The 23,219-nt window shown below is 41.3% G+C and overlaps 3 protein-coding genes across 3 annotated transcripts in view; all 3 read right to left on the bottom strand.

The window, feature by feature from the left end:
* LOC146003810 (acyl-CoA Delta-9 desaturase-like) overlaps positions 1 to 7,835 on the bottom strand; it is a 52,311-nt gene extending 44,476 nt beyond the window's left edge. Inside the window, exon 1 of the mRNA XM_083142231.1 lies at positions 7,774 to 7,835. The gene's annotated coding sequence lies outside the window, so the exon portion shown is untranslated. The remainder of the gene's footprint in view (positions 1 to 7,773) is intronic.
* Positions 63 to 1,112, bottom strand: LOC146003386 (histone-lysine N-methyltransferase SETMAR-like). The gene has a single exon (XM_083141667.1). It carries the CDS (start codon positions 1,110 to 1,112, stop codon positions 63 to 65), a length of 1,050 nt encoding a protein of 349 aa, XP_082997793.1.
* Positions 7,836 to 10,241: 2,406 nt separating the features above from the next.
* The window catches only part of LOC146003385 (uncharacterized), a 147,264-nt gene continuing 134,286 nt past the window's right edge, over positions 10,242 to 23,219 (bottom strand). Inside the window, exons 7-11 of the mRNA XM_083141665.1 lie at positions 21,055 to 21,273; positions 15,707 to 15,837; positions 14,659 to 14,864; positions 13,082 to 13,267; positions 10,242 to 10,584 (exon numbers count right to left, since the gene is read on the bottom strand). Coding sequence (XP_082997791.1) covers positions 10,281 to 10,584; positions 13,082 to 13,267; positions 14,659 to 14,864; positions 15,707 to 15,837; positions 21,055 to 21,273 — 1,046 coding nt within the window. The 3' untranslated portion in view covers positions 10,242 to 10,280. The remainder of the gene's footprint in view (positions 10,585 to 13,081; positions 13,268 to 14,658; positions 14,865 to 15,706; positions 15,838 to 21,054; positions 21,274 to 23,219) is intronic.

Raw genomic sequence — 23,219 nt, 5'->3', positions numbered from 1 at the left:
AACTTAAATAGTGGCAACTATTTATTCACAACCGATACACAAGAGTTACATGTTTGTACCTGTTACTGTCCTTCAAAGTCACCAGCGTTGTGTAGAACCCGTTGCCAGCGATGTGGAAGGCGTAGTATACCATTAGCAGAGCCTGTTCTGTTGATGGTGCGAATGGAGCGGTCTACTGCCTGTTGAATCTCTGGAACAGTTCTGAAGCGAATGCCACGAAGTGGTTCCTTCATCTTCGGAATCAAATCAAAGTCACAAGGACTTAAGTCCGGGGAGTATGGTGGATGGTATAGTACTTCCCAGTCCCATCGACCAAACAGAGCAGCCACAGCTTGCGCTGTATGCGCCCGTGCATTGTCGTGCAAAATGGTGGGTGGGTTGCGCAGAAAGTGTCGCCGCTTCTTTCGCAAAGCTGGTCGCAGTTGATGCTCCAAAAATGAACAGTAATACTGGGCATTGACAGTCGGCCGTGGAGGAACGTAATGTCTCAGGATAACACCATCACAGTCGTACACGAGAATCACCATAACTTTCACCACACTGGGGCTCTGACGCACTTTTGACTTTCGCGGCGACCCATAATGACGCCATTCATTGGATTGGCGTTTCAGTGTTGGCTCGTAAGATCTGGCCCATGTCTCATCCAGTGTTACGATACGGCGTAAGAAAGCCTCACCTTCGCGCTCATAGCGCTCCAAGTGCGTCTGAGCAGCGTCGTAACGCATCCATTTCTGAATTTCCGTCAACTCTTGCGGAACCCATCGTGATACAATTTTGCGCATGCCCAGGCGTTCCTTCAGGATGCGAAGCACAGTCGTATGCACTAATCCGGTTTCGTGGGCGAGCTCACGAATCGTCATGCTTCGATCACTGTCCACTAACGCGGCAACAGCTTGCACTTCTTCTTCAGAGACGCTAGGACGACCTGCCCAATGCATGTCTGCCACAGTTTGCCGACCTTCGTTGAAGGCTTTTACCCACCGTGCCACTGTTCTGTACGGCAATGCCGATTCCCCGCATGCCTCTTGAAGCCCTTGATGACACTGTCGTGCTGTACGACCTCTCGCACATTCAATCTTGATCCAACTCCGTTGTTCCTGTTTGGAAAACATAGTGACCTTCACGTTAGACCGCTCGCTCACAAGTGACTGTGTTTCCCTAACTTGTGCGCCTGCCTGTGACGTGGGACGGGCGAGTCCATTTGCTCGGAGGTAAGGTAGGTATGTCAACAACGTGTGCTATCAGCGCCACTACTACATTCCATTGCATAGTGTCTCCACAGCAGTGTTGCCACTATTTAAGTTACAACCCTTGTATATATATCCCAAAATATAATCATTAAGCTGAGTTTAGAGAATCTTGGGAAGAATTTTATCACATATATGTATACAGATGGGTCTAAAACTGAAAGTGCAGTAGGAGCAGCTCTTTATGATACTGAAAGAAATGTATCAAAAATGTTTAGGTTACCACTGGAGGCATCCATATTTACAGCAGAAATATATGCGGTATATCAAGCTTGATTTATATTGGTACAGTTCCTGAACAGAAATTTCTAATACTAGTTGATTCGCAAAGTGTTTTACAAACAATACAATCTAATTATAAAAACATATTTAAAATATCACCATATGTCATCAATTGTATTCGTGCAACTAATAGCTTAATTAGCAATGGAAAAATAGTTCATTATGTGTGGCTAAAATCACACCTTAATATTTACGGAAATGAACAAGCAGACAGATATGCAAAACAAGCTGCTCAGATGAATGAACAATCCAGTTACCATTGCATTACACAGATCTTTTGCCGAGGGTTAAGAAGAAAATTTTTGAAGAATGGAACTTATGGTGTAATAATTCATTAGAAAGTGTTGGTGAAAAATATCGTCCTTATGTTGATTACACTAGGAAAAAACCTTGGTTTTATAATTGCAAAGGTTCAAGAAATGCAATTGTTTTAATAAATACATTAAGAAGTGGTCACGCAAGAACACGTCATCATTTATATAAAATTGTGACTGTGGAAGCGGCCCCGGCGCCCACCCAGCGTCGAATAATATGGGTACCTGGGGGAAACCCTGGGGGGTAAAGGCGGTCAGGGGCGTGATGCTGATCACATCACCCCACTCACGACCGGATCAAGAAAGTGTGGGGCGTTACCCCCACACCCCCTATACGCCTTCATGGCGTGGTGCTATGCACAGGGGAACACTTTACTTTTTTTTACTTTTTTACTGGTGATTTATCGGGTGATGCTCATCATATTATTTTGGAATGTCCAATTCACTCAGAGAAAAGAAAGACTTTATGCAAAACATTATCAAAAATTAATGTTCCTTTTCCCATTAATATCACTTCAATGTTGTATGCTCCAGATGTTAGAATTGAATATTTTATACTTCCGTAGTTATATAAAATTGGATTTAAGAGCGTTTTTGAACTTCGTGTATTAAATTTACATTAAAATGTATCTTATTTACAGTCACGTACACTGCTGGGTTGTAATGATTCCATTGAAAGTCAATGCATTCATTACAACCTAGAACTGTCCGTGACTGTACGTATAATGTATGCTGGGCAGAAACAGCCACCTGTAATGCTGAGAGAGCAATAAATATTTGTTGAGTTGAGTTGATGCTATTAAAATGTTAGATAATAACAAAGCACCTGGCATTGATTTAATACCAACTGAGTTAATTAAATATGGTGGGAATTTGTTAATATGACAAATTCAAACATAAATGATATCCAAATGTGGATTTATATGTAACAGATCAACTATAGATCAAATTCCTCACATCAGACAGACACTTGGGAGAAAGTAAGAATATAATCAAAATGTCCATCAGGTATTCATTGATTTAATAAAAGCATATGTACTTCGTCGAATCTCATCGTTCACCGCTGATGAGTATTTCTGAGTTATTATTAATAAGTATAATACAACGACATAATCTAATAATATTTGAAACGTCTTGTGTTTTCGCTTTGAACGTATCAACCTCGTTGATCCGGACTAATAGGGGGGGGGGGTAAATTAACCTGTTTAACGAAAGTCCGGATTAATTGAAATAACCTAAAAGAAAAGTAGAAAGTGCATTAAAACTCCGTTTATAGCAACAAAACACGTTTAGTATTGTACGACGCTAATTAGGACAGCCCTTGTTGAATGACCATCTTAATTAACACCGTTTAAGAACACTACGCCGAAACCCTTTTAATTAATTTATTGGACTATATTATGCAATTCCTGGAAACACATATCTTGTCCTTGAAAGTGGTCAACATGCAAGTGTTGCCAGTGATACCTTATATTCATTTTGTGTCTGAAATTAGCTAAATAAAGGATCGTCAACAATTTAGGTTAACATGAAAGTTTGTGTTATAATATTGATATATTTCATCTTCCTTAAAATCAAATTTTACATAGGAAATGTAAATGTTATTCAACCTAGGTTACTTTTCGTACAAAAGACAACATCCTAAGACATTTGTAAATGTTATTATCAATTTTCAGTTGTTCCAAAGCTGTTTTTATCCGGGTGTCGATGTACGTGTAAGTCTTCTTCCTTTTACCGCTAGACACTCCAAGTTCTACCTACCTGTCTAATTTGGAACATGGTATGTACCGCTTCCTCTTTTAGTTTGATTATTAAATGGAATATATTTGGACAAACACAAATTCCCGTACATCGTTTTAATGAATTCCATTTCACTCATCTTGCTAGTTTCACAGTCGATTGAAGAATGATCAGAGGTGAGGCAAGGGGTCTCACTTATCGCACAACACTTGAGCAGCCATGTGTTCTGACGTCACGGAAGAAAGCTTTTTAATTTTAGGCTAAATGCCTGCGTTGTTAGGTTAGGCTATCTATGTTTAGTTCTCTTAGCCTAAATAAGATTTTTTCATTGTATTTATGCTAATGGAACCTAACATAACATGCCTAACATAACCTCGTAGGCACTCCTCGTCTGACGTCAGAACACAAGGTAGCAAAACTGTTGTGCGACAAGGAAGGCCCGAGTCAGGTCAGGTCAAGAAGCACCAGCCAATGAGGTTTTCCTCCGCACAAGTTGGCTTATCACTGGCAACACTTGCATGCTGACCAGTTTCAAGGACAAAAAAGACAGGACAAGTTTGTGTGTTCGCTAACAGCACGCACCTGCAAATACTTCCGTAACTGTGTTCGCTAAGAGCACGCGTTCGATAAGAGCACGTTCGCTAACAGCACGGCACCGCCCTGCCTAGTGCTGTTGGCACTCACTCACTCACACACACACACACACACACACACGTGTTAACTAAACTTCAATGTCTGCCTTGTTCATCCACTAAGCTGTCTATCGCAATCATAAATCTGTTCATTGCAATTATCACAAAACCTCTCGCAACTCTCTATCAACCGTCTATCATAACTCTTCCTCAATAACTGCCTTTTCCTCACCCCCGACCGCACTATATATTTCTTACCAATATCCTGTTCGCGGAAGTCGGGGGACAGGCACCTTTAGTAAAATGCTGAGTTGTCCCTAGGCAGGAAACGACTCGACGGAACCTTGGCAGGCCATATACACCACAGTATGATGTATTTAAAGGGCATAGGCATAAATACATAATACAGTACAGTACAAAGTCTGCGGGAAACAGAATTTCATCAATAGATGACTGCCTTTTCTTTGAGAAGTTCTCTTGGTTTGAAACCTTGCATTCTGCTTTTTTTTTTCTTTTGCCTCTCCGGATTAAGCGAAGTCCGGCTTATCGGGGTTCGGATTAACGAGGTTTTACTGTATGTAAAAAGACGACTGTCTTAGAAGAGAAACCAGAAGCGAATCCCATATGTGTGCTTCTGGCACTTCTGTCGGGTGCGCAACTAGTAGCGAGGGTTAGCACATCGCGCTACGACGCCAGGGGTCCCGGGTTCGAATTCCGAACCTGGGCATGGGTATTTGTGTGTGTCCATTCATCAATTTCATCATATCATCACTCATCCCCCATCTTCGCAAATTAGCCAAAAGTGGCACAAACGCGAAGAAAATAAAGCAAATCAATCAATCAATCAATTTGTGGCGAGGGTGGGTTTAGTAATGGGCTTCTTGATTTGGGACTCTCTTCCAAATTTGTCAAAATAACGTTTCTAACAACCAGGAGCTGAGGCTTGAGTCTTCATTCTCTATTGTTGACAACAATTGTAAATAAACAGGAATTTCAATAGCAATAGCAAACAGTTGGGAGGTGTAATATATATATATTATACATATATATATACATTTATTATTGTTAGGATGACAGAAAACGTGTAATTAACGAAATTGGAGAGTATAAAAAGTCTTAAATTTTATTTTGTTTAATGTCACTTCAGACATTTACGTTATTCGCAGGAAATTCAACCAAATATTTCGGTCACACGGAGATATGTGGTTATTGAGCGAATATGACGTACCGGGTGGCCAGAATTAAAGTTACCCAACTCAGAGCCCTCTGTAGCCTGTTTGAGGCATCGTAGAACTCAGAAATTTGGTGAATCCACTATGCGGATCGTGGGGAAGAGGATGGCTGTAAAAAAGTTCAATTTTCCGCCACCAGGTTGAAATGTGTCGCTGTACTTCCATGATGGGTAGTAATAATGACATAAACTGCTCCAATTGGTTATAGATTTGCCTTTACCTTGCAATGTTGCAATAAACCAGAGATTATTTTCTCGCAACTTCCAGCCACTAACAAATGTCTCTCTAATTAATAACTCAACTAAATCACTTAACGTGATTATTTGTACAACCCATCATGGAAGTACAGCGCCACAGTTCAACCTGGTGGCGGAAAATTGAAATTTTTATCGTCATCCTCTTCCCCATGGTCTGCATAGCGGATTCACCAAATTTCAGAGTTCTACGATGCCTCAAACAGGCTACAGAGGGCTCTGAATTGGGTAACTTTAATTCTGGCCACCCGGTATATTTTGAGAAATGTTCTGAAATATGGATATAATATGTAAAAATAACTTAAATATGTAAAATCTGAGCCAAATAGGGAAAATCAGAACTTCATTTTTCGAGTCGGCATGCCATGATGTGCAAGGATATTACAAAATATAACTGATTTTAGCTTCATACATAAATATGTATTTACCCATAAATTCGTTCCGTGGTAACAATCAAGATTTAATTATTGATAACAACTCGTTTCAATCAGCTTCCAAATCCAAGTACTTGGGAGTAATACTAACACATCCGTGTAACTGGAACCGAGAGACATGTAATGAAATAAGCTAGTACAATTACATTGGCTGTTACTACTTGTATTAAAATGAGACCGTACCTTGTTACAAGAGGTGTTGCAAATGTTGTCTTTCTGCTTCCACACATTTACGGCATTTTAAAAGGAAATTTTCACCAACACGTATCAGTCCCTCTTCGGAAATTGCTTCAGTTACTCTCCTGATATTTTCTTTAAGTTCTTCTAGTGTATGGCTTCAGGTTTAAAAGTTTGTTAACTCGCAACGCAGACGTCACGAAAATGTCTGTTTCCTGTGCAAGCCGGTATGTTTTAGGAGTATATTCCAATGTAATCGTTCTCCAACGTCGTCTAGTTTCTCTTCAGTAAGTACACCCTGTTTCACCTTTCTTTCTTATCAAGAACCGACCCTGCATCCCTAAATTTGTTCACAAGTTTTCGATCACTGTCTCTAAACGCCTTCTAACTTCTTTACAAGAATTGTACGTACAGCGCGACACTATTAGACTGCAGAGAAGCACCAGTTATATGTAAACTAAAGCAAAACAATCTAGCACAACTTAACACTTCGCAAGCACGTGCAAACTGGACACCAACTATCTGGATACTGAAGCACTGCCACAAAAAATGCCGGCAGACGCGCTCTCACTTGTCGCTGCACTAGCCGCCGCTCCACGGCCAACTCCACCGTGAAAAGCGCTATATATCGTCCTTATATATAATGTATAAATGATGATAACGAATGCGCTACTAAGCCACAGGTCCCAGGTTTTAACAGCGTTAACCCCATCATCCATTTCATTCCCATCGTCGCGACGTGAAATTATCGATTACTCTAGCAATCTAGTTAGCGTCGCGCTTCTGCCACTTTTCACTACTCACGACGATGAGGGTTAGGGGTGTGCGGGACAGAATTTTTTGGGTCGGGACGGGAAATTTTGTAAATCCCGACATTCGGGACGGGAAAAATTCGCAATTTTCCGACAAAGTCGGGAAATTTTCGGGACGGGAAATGTTCAAAATTTCCCGAAGCTCTGGAAATGTCGAATTCTACATGTCATTTTCACTTTAAGTGATTGTTTTCGCATTTCTAGTACAAAAACGAATAATTTTCGATAAGTTTCAGACATTTACAGTGCATTTTCATTTCCCGAAGTCGAGATCGGGACGGGAAATTTTTCTCCCCGAACCCGGTCCCGACTTTTCGGGATCCCTCACACCCCTCATGAGGATGATTGATGATATGATAAAACTGATGAAGGAACACTCACAAGAACGCCCAGGCCGGGATTCGAACCACTACGCTGTGCTAACCACTACGCCATGGAGGTCAGCATATTGAGTGTATGACTCAATGTTTCCGGTTTCGTTTCCGTCCAGGACACATTCCTGTTCTTTAACCAATCACATCTATCCATCCTCATCGTCGCGAACAATCTGATGATGTAGAAGAGCAATAATTTATATACAAACATTCATATCGAACCGCATGGAGTACGAAATTTATAAATAAATGAGTAGGCTAAGCCTTTTCCTTACCTTGTCAAAGCAAACCTTCAGCAGCCTCTGTCCACAATCTTTCTGCTCGAAGAATGTTGCTGTGTGCTTCTTTGGAAGATGCAATTACTATTATATGTCTTTCCCTTGATCCCATGGGAATGTGAGACCCATATGCTTCCAATTTAATTCAGTACTTCGACCTTGGCCTTAACAATATTGCGTCAATCGGAATGGCAAAAACAATTGATGAGAATCTTCATGTGACACTTTATAACCTGTGTTATTTATTGTTGATTACCCATTTACGGTAAGGCAAACAAACGTTTCCAGTAACCTTGCAGATTTATGCAGTTAAGCAACGAAGAATAAGGCAATAATTATCCGCAACGTAGCTACAACTTTTACATTAATAAAAATAAACACTTTTTCAAAGGCCCTTTATTAAATATTTGTTCATTGATTTGGTGTTGTAAGTCCACTTTATGCACACTAAGGCTAATCGGGACTGCACCTGCAGTTTAAAGTGGGATACGAACCACTATGTCCCTCCACCGGTTATCGAACCCGGGACCCCTTGATTACAAGGTGACGACGCTACCACTGCGTCAGCGGGGAGGCCCAAATCTTTGTTCGTGTTTTTTCAAGTCCTAAGAAAATTGTTTCGGCTGTGCACTAAGCCACGACCTGCACAGTTCGCGCGTATGTTGGTGCCAGATCAGGGATATGCGGAGGATGATTGATTGAGTTCTTTGATTGGGTTACATTTTTGCACCCCTAAGGAGTCTCTGGCGTCTTGACCCGCAGCCAGTATACTTCTACGTGGGGTTCTTGTTTTGTCCTGCCCTTGTGTACATGTGATTGTCCGCTCGTCAATCATTTTATCACATTTCAACCTCATCGTCGCGATTAACCAAAAGTGGCAGGAACATAATGTAAACCAAACTAACAACAACATATTTGAAGTATAGTTTAATTATAATTTAATGAATATTGTTATTTTTTATTGTTGTCATTTCATTGAATTCAAGTTTTTCTGTATTATGTTTTATGATTTATATCCAAGGTAGTGTTTGAAGGAGGGGGGTTGAGGGGTTTAGCAACCCCCTCTGTTTGCTATTTTTTGGTACTTTATGAGAGGGAAAACTATATATGTAATTTACTATAACTATGGTGTAGAATGTAACTAATTTTAAATGTGATCGTGAATGTCACCAATTAGCTTAGCGACTCCGAAAACTATAGATTCGACACTAATCTAGGTCAGTTGTGGCATTCTATTTTTCACCCCCCTCTCGCCCCCCCCCCCTGCCGATAGGTGATGAACTTGGAGTTGAACCGCATTGGGAGTGTCACGAAAACTATGGATTCCATTCGCAACGCAGCCTGAATGTTAGACAACCCGAGAAACACTATCGTTGTGCGGATTGCATAGAGTCACGGATGTCTGTTTGTGCGGAATTTAATATCGGTAGTTCTCGATTATTTTTACATGTCACCCCTTCCCACCCCACCCCTATGGATGCTAGGGGTGTCTTACCCACACAGTATTTATTTTCAGGTTGAAAGTGATACGCGTATCAAGTTTGGTTGAAATTGCTCCAGGCGTTCGGGAGTTATGCCGGAACAAACAAATATACACACCCACATACACACACACATTCATTTTTATATTCTGTATATAGAAAATACCTATTCTTTTAGTGGAATTCTTCAAGAGCACACTGGTTATATTTTTACCTACAATATAAGAATTATAAAAGTACGAGTAACTTAGTAACTTTTTAAAGTTGATTTTTGTTATTTAGCGTCGCTTTCGTGGCTAATCGCAACAATGAGTGATGATGATATTAATGAAGGGACACTCACAAAGAACACCCCTGCCAAGGCCGTAATTCGAACCTTCGACCTTTGACGTCGTAGCGCGCTTATGTAGAAGCTATACTCTGTCTGATTTATCACTGGAGCAAGCGAACGAAAGAAAGTCTCTGCGCAAGTAGTGACGCGAGACAGCTACACCAATGAACATGTGGAGGAGGGGAAACGACTGCATTTACCAGCCTTTGCAGCAGCGTGTACTGCTTCGCTCTTCCCACTCGATCACCCCCCTTTCTCTGCCGCCTTGCGCGGGCTTGCTCCAGAGATCGCCGGGACAGAGTATAAGTCACGGTAGCTTTGAGTAACCTGATTGTTGATTTGTTGTTTTAAGTCCACTTTATGCACAGTAAGGCTAATCGGGACTGGACCTACAGTTTAAAGTGGGATCCGAACCACCTGTGGCTCCACCGGGTATCGAACCCGGGACCCCTTGATTACAAGGCGAAGACGCTACCACTGCGCCATCGGAGAGGACTGTAACCTGATTGTAACAGAGCTATTGTTTGGTCGAGGTAGTTGTAAATTTTAAAAACTTTCCAATTGTTGTCCAAACTGTCCCTGTTGGATTTAATTAAATAAAACACATATTTTACAGAAATATAACATTTAATATAACAAAAAGTACCGAGCAACATATTAGCCTTATTCAAGATAGCTTTGAGCACGGGACATCAAAAGTTTTTCTCATTGGCGCATTCATCCTGGTTCATGTCCTTGTCTCCGTATCCCCAAACTTCATGACTTCCGTCCCCCGTCCTCAGTGCCTTATTTCTTATGACGTCAGAGGGAACTATTTTCAGGTCGTAGGCCCAGCCTAATCTGGCGAAGAAGTTGATCATTGCGGTTGTGATGTTGAAGTTCTTAGTTCCAAACTCGGCTGCCTTGTAGTCCCACGGGAAAACGTGGTGGTAGTTGTGCCATCCCTCTCCGAACGTTGCTATGGCAACTCTGGCGTTCTCCGTTGGGCCTATGTATCTGCAAGGGAGAATTGTGCTTTGTCAATGTTTTTGTTTGTCACGGATGTTTCAAAGTCTACTTTTATGCTCGGGACTGGACCTAGAGTTTTTTAAAGTGACGTTCGAACACTGTACAATAGGGTGGAACGAAAAAATCTAATAGTGCGGAAAAGTTGCCTTTTGATGTAAAAACGACCAAAATAAAATTTGATGGTGATCGGAGCATGTCTTGAGGTGCCGCAAGTACGATAAAGTTTCATAAATTTTTTTTTGCTTTATTTTTAACCTTTTTCTCTAGTTTCTTATTTGCCCAAATCTAAAAGTTCGTACTTTTATGCCATTTTATTAATAGAACAAACGATTTTTGGGGTTTTTCAATTAATGGGGAGGAAAAAAAATATTAAATTTAAAACCCCAAAAAAACATTTGTTCTATTAATAAAATTCCATAAAAAGTACGAACTTTTGGATTTGGGGTTTAGTAACGCAAATAAGAAACTAGAGAAAAAGGTTGAAATATAGCAAAAAAAATCAAATTTATGAAACTTTATCGTACTTGCGGCACCTCAAGACATGCTCCGATCACCATCAAATTTTATTTTGGTCGTTTTTACATCAAAAGGCAACTTTTCCGCACTATTAGATTTTTTTTTTTGTTCCACCCTACTGTGCAATGTGCTTCATAAGGATGCAAAGACTGGGTAGCCTTAAGCTTACCCTCTAAGACGCGGAAAAGTGCGGTAACAGACGCGTGTCCGGCGTCTCAGTGAGCAATATCCTTCAAGATAACCTGCAGACTTCTGGCATGGAAATTCCGCGCTTCGGTTCCGCACGTTTCCCCGTAGTGGGCGTTACACCATTTGATTTCAATAGAAGCAAACAGCAGAAGATCTGTTGCCGGATTTCACCATGTCTCAGTGGGCGTTAAGCTTTAAGGATCTGGCGTATGCAGGATTTCTTTTTCGGGAGGGGCTAGAGTTGTAAAGATGGATAGCACATAGCTCCTTTCTAGGTGTACGGTATAGCTACACACTAAGATATTTCGTATGTTTTGAACTTTCTATCATAAAAAATGGGAATGGGGTCTCATTTTAAGTGGAGCTTGCATTTACCACTCTGATTTTTCCCGAGTTCTTCATTTTTTTTAATGCAGATTTTCTCCAATTTTCGGAGAAGGCTGTAGTCCCATCAGCCCCCCTCTGCGTACGCTATACTGAACGCAAATCCAACTGGCGGCTGGGAAACAGCGAATCAGGATCAATTGAATTTTCTTCGACTGAGATCGGGCGTTTTCGAGTCACAAGGTACCGAACATTGTTCGCGGGACGAAACAAATGAGCGTTGGGTCCACCACACGTTGCCAAACGTACTGTAAAGCGAGAAAGAGTCTTCTCGGACAACGGTATTGTCAGCACCAGAAATCAGCGGGGGTTAATGGTACAACTGCACACGTGGTCCTGAATGATGAAGTTTCCGGGTGGACCACCCACAGGTCGGAACGCAAGCGGACACACAGTCAAACTGGCAAAAGCAGAAGTACGCTTGGCAACGTTGCTTTGGGAGAGCTATGTGATCCCTTCAGCTTTCACTTTGCAAATCAGTTTGTTGACGCCCATCGGACCACACGCCCCCGAAAATGATTGGGGGACAGAAAGGGCCAGAAATAGCCATCAAGGTCAACCGCCATTTGGAGTTGCGTGCAGTGTAGTGCCTTAAGGAGAATTTCAACTGCCTATCTGGGCAATGTTAGCCTAACTTCATGTTCGTTTTTCAGTGAAAAGTATAACAAGAATAACATTTAATATTATATTCTCTGAGTATTCGTCATCACTTTAGCACACGTTTCCTATCCCTCTTGTGACGATATTAATAATACAGTAAAACCTCGTTAATCCGGACTAATGGGGTATAAGTTGACCGGTTTGACGAAAGTCCGGATTAAGTGAAATAACCTAAAAAAAACAGTAGAAAGTGCATTAAAACTCCGTTTATAGCAACAAAACACGTTTAGTATGGTGTATTTAAAGGGCATAGGCCTAAATACACTATACAGTACAGTACAAAGTCTGCGGGAAACAGAATTTCATCAGTGGTTGACTGCCTTTTCTTTCGGAAGTTCTCGTTGACTTCTAGTCACATTTAAAACCTTGCATTCTGTCTTTTTTTTGCCTGTCCGGATTAAGCGAAGTCCGGCTTATCGGGTTCCGGATTAACGACGTTTTACTGTATTTTAATAATGAAAGTAAACAATTGAAGATCAATATTGGTATAGAATAACCAATTCTAACAACTGTGATACAGTACAAGTGGCGGCGATTGGGTTCGATAACTAGGAGGGCAAGGACAGTTTACTTTCCCTAAAGTTTAGCATAGTGCGGGGCAAAAATTACAAAAAGTGGGGGAGGTGAGGGCAACTGCCCCTTCGCCCCCATAATCGTCGCCACTGTGTAATATATGTTTATCTGTGATCAGTTGAATACCTAATAATCTGTTTCGGGTTTTAAAAACGCAACTCACCTGTCGTACGGCTTGTTCCCCCATATGTGTGCAGCGCTGTTCACGCAGAAGGCAAGGTTGATGATGACAACATACCGCGTCATGAAAGGTACCAGGAATGCCTGAAGGAGCCCTTCGTTCCAGAAGTAGCAAGGGACTCCAATTGGGATGAGGAACCACGTGACGAATCCAACGGGAATGAAGTACCTGTTGCAAGATAAATACTATTAATGTCTTCAATTTGCCTGGGAAAACGTTAATCTGATTTTCATGAAATAGTCATGTAGTCCCTTTCTCCACAACAAATACACAATGCTTTAGTGGTTATTGACTTTCCTTGCATTATTAACAGACCTGAAATGTTGAATCTTGGTAAGAATTGTGATGGATTGATTTGGAACGTAAGCAAGTGAGCTTGTCCTATGCCTTCTTATAACAAGTCCTGTGCAGAGATATTTTTGTGACGTCATCATTAGTAGGCCCTGGACCATAACACGATATCAACGTCAGTTGTATCATCTACTTGTTTTACGTTATGTCTTTAAGTTAATCATGACTCGAACTCGGAACCTGATGCTCTAAAGTCTCAAAATTGACCTATAAAATGACAAATTTCAATTAAAATGACGTAGCTTAGATATTAATATACACACTTAATTTCTTCATAATCAAGTACTTATGAAAGAAGTTGAAAAATTCGACAGAGAAGGATGTTAATGTTCCCCTCTGAATTTTGTTAATTTCGAGCATTCGTATTTTGTGATTCGGTTGGTTTGGCCTGTAAACTTGATTCAAATAATAATTTACATAACCAATGTAGTATATGGGCCAAGCAGCCAAAATCAAGAATTCGTATAATTTGTTGGTACTAATTTTCCTTTATGCCACAGTTATATGGATGTGTAATGATGGCAAAAAACATGATTGCCATTTCAAAGTGATAGCTAATAGAAATGGCGGCCAATCCAAGATGGCGGATGTTGACATTTGGAAAAAAAAACGACTAAATCCCTGAAACCAATTGTCCGATTTCAACTATCTCTTTTCAAATGAAAGCTTAAGATGTGTTCTATATTTAAGGTTTTCTCACGTTTTCCAAAAGGAACAACCGTTAAGTAGTTATTCACGGATTAGTAAAAAATTAGTAATAAGGTTTCTGGGTTTTTGCCATTAAATTATGGAAATATTTGTTCAGTGAACATTTCCCCCGGATACTTAACATCTCCCGTCACACATGCCTAAACACACGGTCATGAAATTAGGCGGGTGGCAGAAGTTCGCGCTGTTGCCACGTCGGAGCACAACCCCGTGTGTTCGGAGGTTTAAGACAATGAAAGATCTCGTTGTAGAGTTGCTATTTTTAATCCATGGAATACAAACTGAAAGTGTTTGCTCGAAAGGTCAGGGGTGACACGAAGTGCCCCGGAGAGAGGTCGGTCTGACGCTCAAACTAGGCAACGCAGCCCGGTTGACGTTGCCACACAGTGCGCGGGAACCAGCGTCTTTTGTCCCGCTCTCGCTTTGCTTTTCCCACATGTGGCACCAGCGCAATTCTTCCCAGCCGCCAATTTTCATGACCTTGAGTTTAGTCGACCAACCTCTTCTGGAACTGGACGTAAGGATTCCTGTCCATGTCGCTCATGTCCACCATCTTGCCCTTCCTGTAGACTTCCGGGTGTTTCCTCATCATGAGCCACCCCACGTGGGAGAACCAGAAGCCGCGCTTGGCATTGTGGGGGTCGGCATCCGTCTCGCTGAACTTATGGTGCACCCTGTGGTCCCGCACCCAGTCGTAGATGGTGTTCTGGAAACAGAAACGCATAGAATTAAAAGTAACTAGGAAAGTGGACATAAATCGTTTTCCAAGTAGCACGTTTTATGGGAACTTTCACACCAAAGCGACAAGCGACACATATAACTTGGTTGAGTTGTACAAGTCCACTTTGGTGTATCTCCGGGGGGGGGGGGGTTGGCTAATGGGGCTACAACTCTCTCCGAAATATTGAGAAAATCAACATTTTCAAATAAAAGCATTGAAGACTCGGGAAAAACCAGAGTGGAAATTTAAGAAATATTTTATTGTGTACTATCCAGCTCTACAATTCCAGCCCCTCCCGAAAAAAAGAAAATCGTGCGTTCGCCAGTGGTACCAAAATGATACGAAAAGCTGTGCATGTCGCTCGGACTGGGCCGTTTTTACAATACCGTGCATCGTGTCGCCTCGGTCTGTTTGCTTTAGACTGAAGCCATCTGTGTTGCTTGTCGCTTTCCACTTCGGTTTTAGATCTCCGTGTCGCATGTCGCCTGTCGCTTGTCTCTTTGGTCTGAAAGTTCTCATAGACTGAAGGAGGCCGTGCTGCTTGTTTCTTCGGTGTGAACCTCGGCTGCCGTTTGTCGCTTCGGTCTGAAATTCCCTGAGGATCTTTGCTTTATGAAGGAACTCAGTGTACCTTCCCAAATTATTGCACGCCTTAGAGGAAATTTTTACTTTAACATTACAAAAACACTCCAAATTTAGAAAAAAAATCCATGTAGATCACAATCTGCTTTTTTTTTTTAGTGAATGTGACCACCCAATCAAACTGGCAGTGTGAGATGGCGCGTTGCCGTGCAAGAGAATACAGTTTCTGTCGAAGGTGTGCTCACCTGTCCTGTCATGGCAAATAGAAGCATCAGGATTGTCTGCAGCTGCCATGTCGCCTTGTATGCCCTGTGGGACCACAGTCTGTGCGCACCAGATGTGATGCTGACGCCCGAGGTCAGTCCAATGAAAAAAGCTGGAATAGAAGATTGATTGGATTTATTTATTTTACTTCGCATTTGTGCCACTTGTGTCTGATCGCAATGATGAGGATGAATGGTTACACCTCGAGATAGATGAACAATCGCAAACACACACAAACGTCCTACAGACTATTACCCTGGCTGAAGGTCCAGTCGCCAGAGCCTCGTTAGTCTACAAAATGCAGTCCAAGATGTAGGCTACTACGTGCAAGTGAGGTTGATCTTTAGGTGCCTTCCGTAAGGATCACGCCTTTCGCGTCTGGAAAAAAATAATCAACCATTAGAGTAAATACAGAGCATTCCCTGACATTCGCTACGAGACTCGGCGGCAAGCTGCCCGGCATCAGCGCTTGTCTTTCCCGGTAAACGGGTCACCGACAGTCGCTAGAGTCGGCTATTAAAATTACAGTTTTCATATTGTGTACTAACCTTGGCTACAGAAGGTGTTGAAAATGATGTCCCTCTGCTGCAACACATTCCTGGCATCTCCGAACGAAATTGGCATTTGCACGTGCAAGTTCGTCTACTGTAATTCTCCCGATTTCTCGTACAATACTCTCTTTTAACTCACGGTTGGTGTGCGGATTGTCTTTGTATACTTTATTTTTTAGATTTCCCCATTTTTCTTTCCACTTTTATTCAGAACTGGCCCTATTACTCTAAACCTTTTTAAGAGGTTTAATATAGTGGTCCTATGTGGAACGGGAACACCAGGAAATTTCGTTGTAAAACGTCGTCGCACTTCTCCACAATTCCTCTTTCCGAAGTAGCACTCGACAAGATAAATCCTTTGTTGTAATGTAAACTTTTGTGGTGCCATATTAAGCCACAATCTTCAACACACGAACACGACACAACACAACTTCCGAGGGAGGATTATACTGGCGTCAGTCTGCAACGTCAACAGAAAGGGTAAGTGAGCGAAGGCAGGGAGAGCGAAAAAGAACAGACCGTAGCGTGCGATTGTCGCGGACCCGTTCATCGGGAAAAACAAGCGCTGATGCCGGGCCGCTTGCCGCCGAGTCTCGTAGCGAATGTCAGGGAATGCTCTGTAGAATGTTGCCAAATTTTGTAATTCCTCACCGAACATCCGCGCTATCTTCTTACTTGACGTCCTGTTGCTTAATCGTCTCTTCCCACTAGTTTCTACAATTAGCGCAAGAACTCACACGAATACATTAACGACATGTGGATCTGGATATTGCTTCCGTGATTGCGCATAAGAACCTGTTAACATATCACACACAACGAAGGTAACTGGTCTATTCCATTAACATCATTCCCTTCTGAGTAACCTTGCGTCACTCTCTTGCGTTTTACTTTGGTCCGCTTCATGCACAAACTGACTATAGTTGGGACTGGACCTACAGATATAAGTATGTATGTACCTCCACCAGTTATCGCACCTAGGATCCCTTGATTACAATTATTTTGATAGATTTTCTGTTCCTCAAAAGTAAAAGTCTAATAAAATATTTTTTTAAATAAATACATTATTGCTGGAATTAACATACTGTTAAGCTGATATTCACATTCCCAGTTCTCAGAAATATATTGCTGCTTAACTGAAGGCTGATTAATAATAGTAATAATAATATGTAAGATTGTCATATTTTGGGGCAACTGAAAGTTTTATCCGATGCCGTAATATACATATACACGCGGCCGTGTGACTACTATGTGACGAACGGGTGACTACTATGTGACGAACGGGTGACTACTATGTGACGAACGTGTGACTACTATGTGACGAACGGGTGACTACTATGTGACGAACGTGTGACTACTATGTGACGAACGGGTGACTACTATGTGACGAACGGGTGACTACTATGTGACGAACGTGTGACTACTATGTGACGAACGGGTGACTACTATGTGACGAACGTGTGACTACTATGTGACGAACGTGTGACTACTATGTGACGAACGGGTGACTACTATGTGACGAACGTGTGACTACTATGTGACGAACGTGTGACTACTATGTGACGAACGTGTGACTACTATGTGACGAACGTGTGACTACTATGTGACGAACGTGTGACTACTATGTGACGAACGGGTGACGAACTTTAGGTCATTGATGGTAGCTAATGTGACTCTAGCAGTGTGTGGTCTCGCGTTGTCATGCAGTAACAGGACGCCACTGGACACCAGACCACGTCGCTTCGTCAAAATTGCTGGTTTCAAATTTTTACGCATAAGGTTTGCGTATGTCACACTGTTTACATTTTGACCTCTCGGCATGTAATGTTCAAGAATTGTTCCCTTATGATCCCAAAAGAAAGTCAGCATGACCTTACCAGCACTTCTTTCAGCTCGCACCTTCTTGGGTCTTGGAGATGAAGAATGTCGCCACTTCATTGTAGCCCGCTTTCGTTCAGGTTCGTAAAAATGTACCCAACTTTCATCTCCCGTGACAATGCGGTGAAGAAATGCCTCCCCTTCAGCCTCGTACTGTCGCAAAAGCTCCAAGCACACATCCATGCGTCTTTCTTTCATTTCTGGTGTCAAATGTTTTGGAATCCACCTCGCACACACTTTCTTGAACATCAGTACGTCATGAACAATATGGTGGGCTGATCCAACACTAACGTTCATCTCTGATGCAATCTCACTCACCGTAATTAGCCTGTTTTCCCGTATCAACTCGTCAACTCACGCAATGTTTTTCTCCGTGACTGCAGAGACAGAGCGTCCTGGACGTGGCGAATCTTGAACACTTGTTACACCCTGTTTGAACTTCTCTACCCACTTGTACACTTGTGTTCGACTCAAACAGCTTTTACCATATTGCACTGCAATCCGAAGGTGAATTTGGATTGGTTTCAACCCTTCAGCTAACAGAAATCTAATGACACTTCGCTGCTCCAAATTGGTTCAAACCTGCAAGGGTGCCGCCGTCTTGTTTAACTGATTCCCAGCACCCCGTTCGCGAGGCAGGCGTTTGAACAAGTGTTACATGGCATGCCGTATGTACAGGTGTATTGCGATAGGAGTTTAAATTTTCATTTGCCCAAAAATATTACAATTTTACTTATTATTACTGTTAATAATCATACTTCTTTTACTAAATATAATATAACTTGGGATACCATTGGCATGTCATTTTCAAATGTTGTACAGTTTTTGAAAAATAGTGTATATATGGTGTATTTTTTTAAAAAAATTAAAATACCCGTTTTTGAGAAAATGTCTACCCAAATTTTGATTACACCAAATTCAAATTTTTTCCCCTATGACATAGACATGTAATATATCGTGTGAAATAGCTCTTCAATATATTTCTAATGGCATCCGAATCACTTCTATAAGTGCCCTGATTGTCGAAATATTGTAACGCGACGTCTACTTATTTAATGTGCCTGACGTCATTCTGGTTCTACGATACAATGGTAATGTCAGACCCACAAAACAATTAAACAAATAAACAAAAGGGAATCATAATAACCTATTTACCTTTTGTCCCAGGGTAAGTGCCATCAGTTGGAGCCCAAGAGATTACATAGGGTAGAACAAATCACACCACAGGGTTAGTTCTATATATATACACTGTAATTTCTATAAAAGAGCATATGCATAAACATTACATCATTGCCCCTTTCATTCTCACAGTCACACTCGCATTCATTTCTCGGCAATCCAATAGACATGAGTAATTAATACAATAATAGTTCGGCGGCATGTTTAAAGTTAGCTACATTAATTTAAACTGTTCTTAATTTGACATTTACTTTTGCATTTCCGGGAAAACATGTTCCGGTCGGAGCTTCACCTGTACGACAAAACACTACTCCTTTTAAGTTGTTGTTGTTGAATGAATGTTAATCTATATATTGTTAATTTTGAGGTTAACAAGGATCACTGATATATAATTATATTGACAATTTATAGCGTCGTACAATCTGAATGTTAAATACTTTGGATGAATGGATAATTGAACGCTGTACGGTTTTACATGTTGAAATGATAGTTGATGCAATTTAATCACCGTAATAAGCAATGTCTGTTCGAGATTTTTTATGTAATTAAGCGAGTTCATTGGATGTCACGACGGGGCTAACGAAACCTATCCATTTTCACGTCCATTCACGTGCATCTTCAAGGATTGGCAACTGGGTCGGACGCCCCCCAGCAGGGCCTTTCTCTGTCTCTACTCCATATTGATAGTACACAGGCACGTGCGAAATAACACAACACGGAACGGTGCGACACACAAAGCGGATACTTTAAGCGGGTGGTTCGCGAAAGATTGTGCACGATAACACGCCGAAGAAAATCTGAGTAAAACTGGTGTCTTCCGCTTCTCTGCGCGTCTATTTATTTGCTATTCAAAAGGTTCGTTACTGTACCCTCTCTTGCCAAGCGTTGAAAAATTGTCATCAAATCGTAGCCTCTTGTCCTGCTATCTTCGCCCGTATATTTGGAGTTCTTTGACCCTTCTCGAGCAGCACCTCGAGTAGAGGTTACCCAAAGACCGGGCCTATTGTATCCTGCACGTTCGTTCCGAAGACAGTGCCAGGGAGTCTGTAGCTATTGTTATCCAGTCTAGCTGTTTAACCTTTAATATCGGGCTTAATTTATCTCCTATCAAATTCTGCTTTGGGGATTTCGTCGATGATAATCTGCTGCTGGGCTGTCTTTAATTTCAGTTGAATCTGACCATTGGTAATAAAGTTGTATTTTTATATTTCTTTACCCGAGGCTCGGCCTCTTCTTCTCGGGAAACAGGCTAGTCCTTCGCCCTCCGCCGTCCAACTCCCGGTGAACAGCCACAATCCAATGCATATTATTGCTTATTACGGTGATTAATTGATTTACCTGATAATTAGCAAGATTTTATCGTTATAATATTGCAACTTAAAATTAACAAGATGGTGAAAAAATCGCACATTTTGCAACCCTGTAATTTCTGGATTACAAAACGATATGGATCTTCAACTTTGCAAAGGTTCCTACTCAAGTGGCCGGCGTTCAGTATGCCAAATTTCAAATGATCAAGATATGTGAGGTTGACATCACATGGAATGACCCCAAAGCAATGCTGTGCGTGACCTTGTAAACTGTAGAACTACGAATATTATATTTATGAGCAAGATCACACCAGAACCGACATATATAGGAGCTATTTTCCAAAAGTCGTGTCGTTTTGTTAACATTAGCTTTGTTCTGACAATGTATGGAGAATAATTCCGTCGTTCACTTACCCCACACTATAGTTGCTATTTTCGTAGACGTCACTGCAACGTAGAAGCCCCATAATGCCAGTAGGTGGATGAGGAGCAACCCAAACACATTGATCAGTTTTAGAGGCTGTTGAACAGGCGGAGGTTCTTTCGTCACTTCCTGATGACTCTCTTCGGTTTTCAAAAGTGGATCCGTATGTGGGAACTGGTTCTCGTTGGGAGGCATCTTCTTAAGAATCACTGTGGAATGTTAGTAGAAGAATATGTAAGAAATGCGTTCAGTAATGACATTTTTTAAATAAGTACACAAAAACCAGTGATGTATTCTGAAAATTTGACCTGGTTTACCACAACAATTATTTTTATTGTATCTACAGGGTGAGTCAAAAGTCAGGTTACATTGGATGTTTTTCATGTTTCTCCATTTCTCTGGTTGAATGTCCGGTTTCCTGGTGCATGAATTGGTCGCCGTGGTACCGTTGAGTGGCCACCGCGATCTCCAGACCCGGCACCAATGTATTATTTTTTTTTTTACTTTTGGGGTCATTTAAAGGCGCTCGTCTACTCAGTTAAGATACAGAACATCCAGCATCTGAAGGAACGTATTGTGTAATGTTGAGACATGATTATGCCGGACGTTCTACAAAAGATTCTGGAGAACTGGAAAAGTCGCGTGCGCAAATGCATTGCTGTTCAAGGTGCACATATTAAAGATATACTATGAATTCCTATGTAACCTGACTTTTGACTCACCCTGTATATATCAAACACACCATCTAGATATAGGTCATTCCATTGTGGGACGCCCAGACTACATTTTTTGACATTAAAGTAACTATTCTACTGACAGTTAAAGCGAGTGGATACAGTTACGCACCATGTGTGCATTTATTTTAATATCGTCGGAATGGGCAGTGCTACTGAAGAAAATCGTGAGGGTACAAGAGAGTATGAATTTCTTCACATGTGGCAGATCGAAGCGTTTTCAAAGTTCATTATTAAGCTAGATACGACCTGTGAAAAATATGACGAATAAGAATTTTCGGGATCCCATTTATTCCTTATGGGGAATCAACTTCAACATCAAGTTACGGCTAATCAAATGGGAGTTTCGACATTTCTGCTGGGCAATCACTTCTTCAAACTACCCTCTTCCCGTTGATATCATTTTCTATTCCATCGGAAGTTTGATATTCCCAAGATAACAAATCAAAAAATACTCCCATATGCCCAATGTATTTCTCCTTGCCTCCTGGCAGTGTTGCCAAACCTGGTGCGCATAAAATAGCTAAATTTCACCTTAAATGGTGTTAAAGCTGACTTTCAAGGAGCTAGATTTACGAAGTGCTTCCTAGAGTAATGTTAGTTGTCAAAGGGGTGGGGCGCTGCTATTATCGTTAAATCTAAATTGATGACGATTTATTCTTAGTTTTTATCATCTATAGATCCGGCGGCATCACCCATCTCATGGTCGTACGAAATCGAAAATAAAGGATTCCCTGATAACAATATTATGCCAATTTCACGTCAACACGGAGCTATAAAAAAAGTAGCTGGGGATATAAGAGGGGATGGGGCGACGCAGCCAATATAACAATATCACGTCACGTGCAAAATGTATATTCATGGCAAAAGTTGGTATATTTGGGTTGGAACCGGTATCATAGTGAGGCACGGGGCGGGCGCCCCAGTTCACAGGCAAACGAGTGCACGAAAGAGCCAGATCTAGCTCCAAGAGACCCGGTGCACATTTTCGCCATTCGGTACAAAAATTCACATTACTACAAATATATTCAAAATGTTAATCTGAGACATAGAGAAACTGAAAGAAGAATGTTTTATGTATGCTAGGTATAAAAATTAAGATTCTGACTGCTTTGGTGCCTTAGATACTTGTATATGGGATCAAAATCTAAGTGCGCCCTATTACTCCGCTATACTCCATGAATAAAATTGGTTTATCTGCAGTAAACGCAGTAACGTGGAGAATACACCTCTAACAAAAACACACAACAAAGTAACTTCAAGGGGACGAAGGGAATAGCACTTTGGACCTTTATTCTGTGTCAGAAATAAGTCGAAGCAAAAATTTGTTTGCTGTAATACATTTTGAAATATTTTACGGAAAAGTAATAGTTCATGCGGAACCCGGGTATGGCAATATTTGAATTATTTTGCCTCCAAAA

This window comes from Lepisma saccharinum, chromosome 20 (genome assembly GCF_977018435.1).
Source record: "Lepisma saccharinum chromosome 20, izLepSacc3.1, whole genome shotgun sequence".
In the NCBI taxonomy this organism is placed as follows: Eukaryota; Metazoa; Arthropoda; class Insecta; order Zygentoma; family Lepismatidae; genus Lepisma; species Lepisma saccharinum.
The sequence above is the reverse complement of the archived record's forward strand: the minus strand, read 5'-3'. Positions and strand labels throughout refer to the sequence as shown.

Excerpts from the sequence above, each read along its gene's own strand:
- LOC146003386 (XM_083141667.1), bottom strand. The coding sequence starts at position 1,112 with ATGTTTTCCAAACAGGAACAACGGAGTTGGATCAAGATTGAATGTGCG.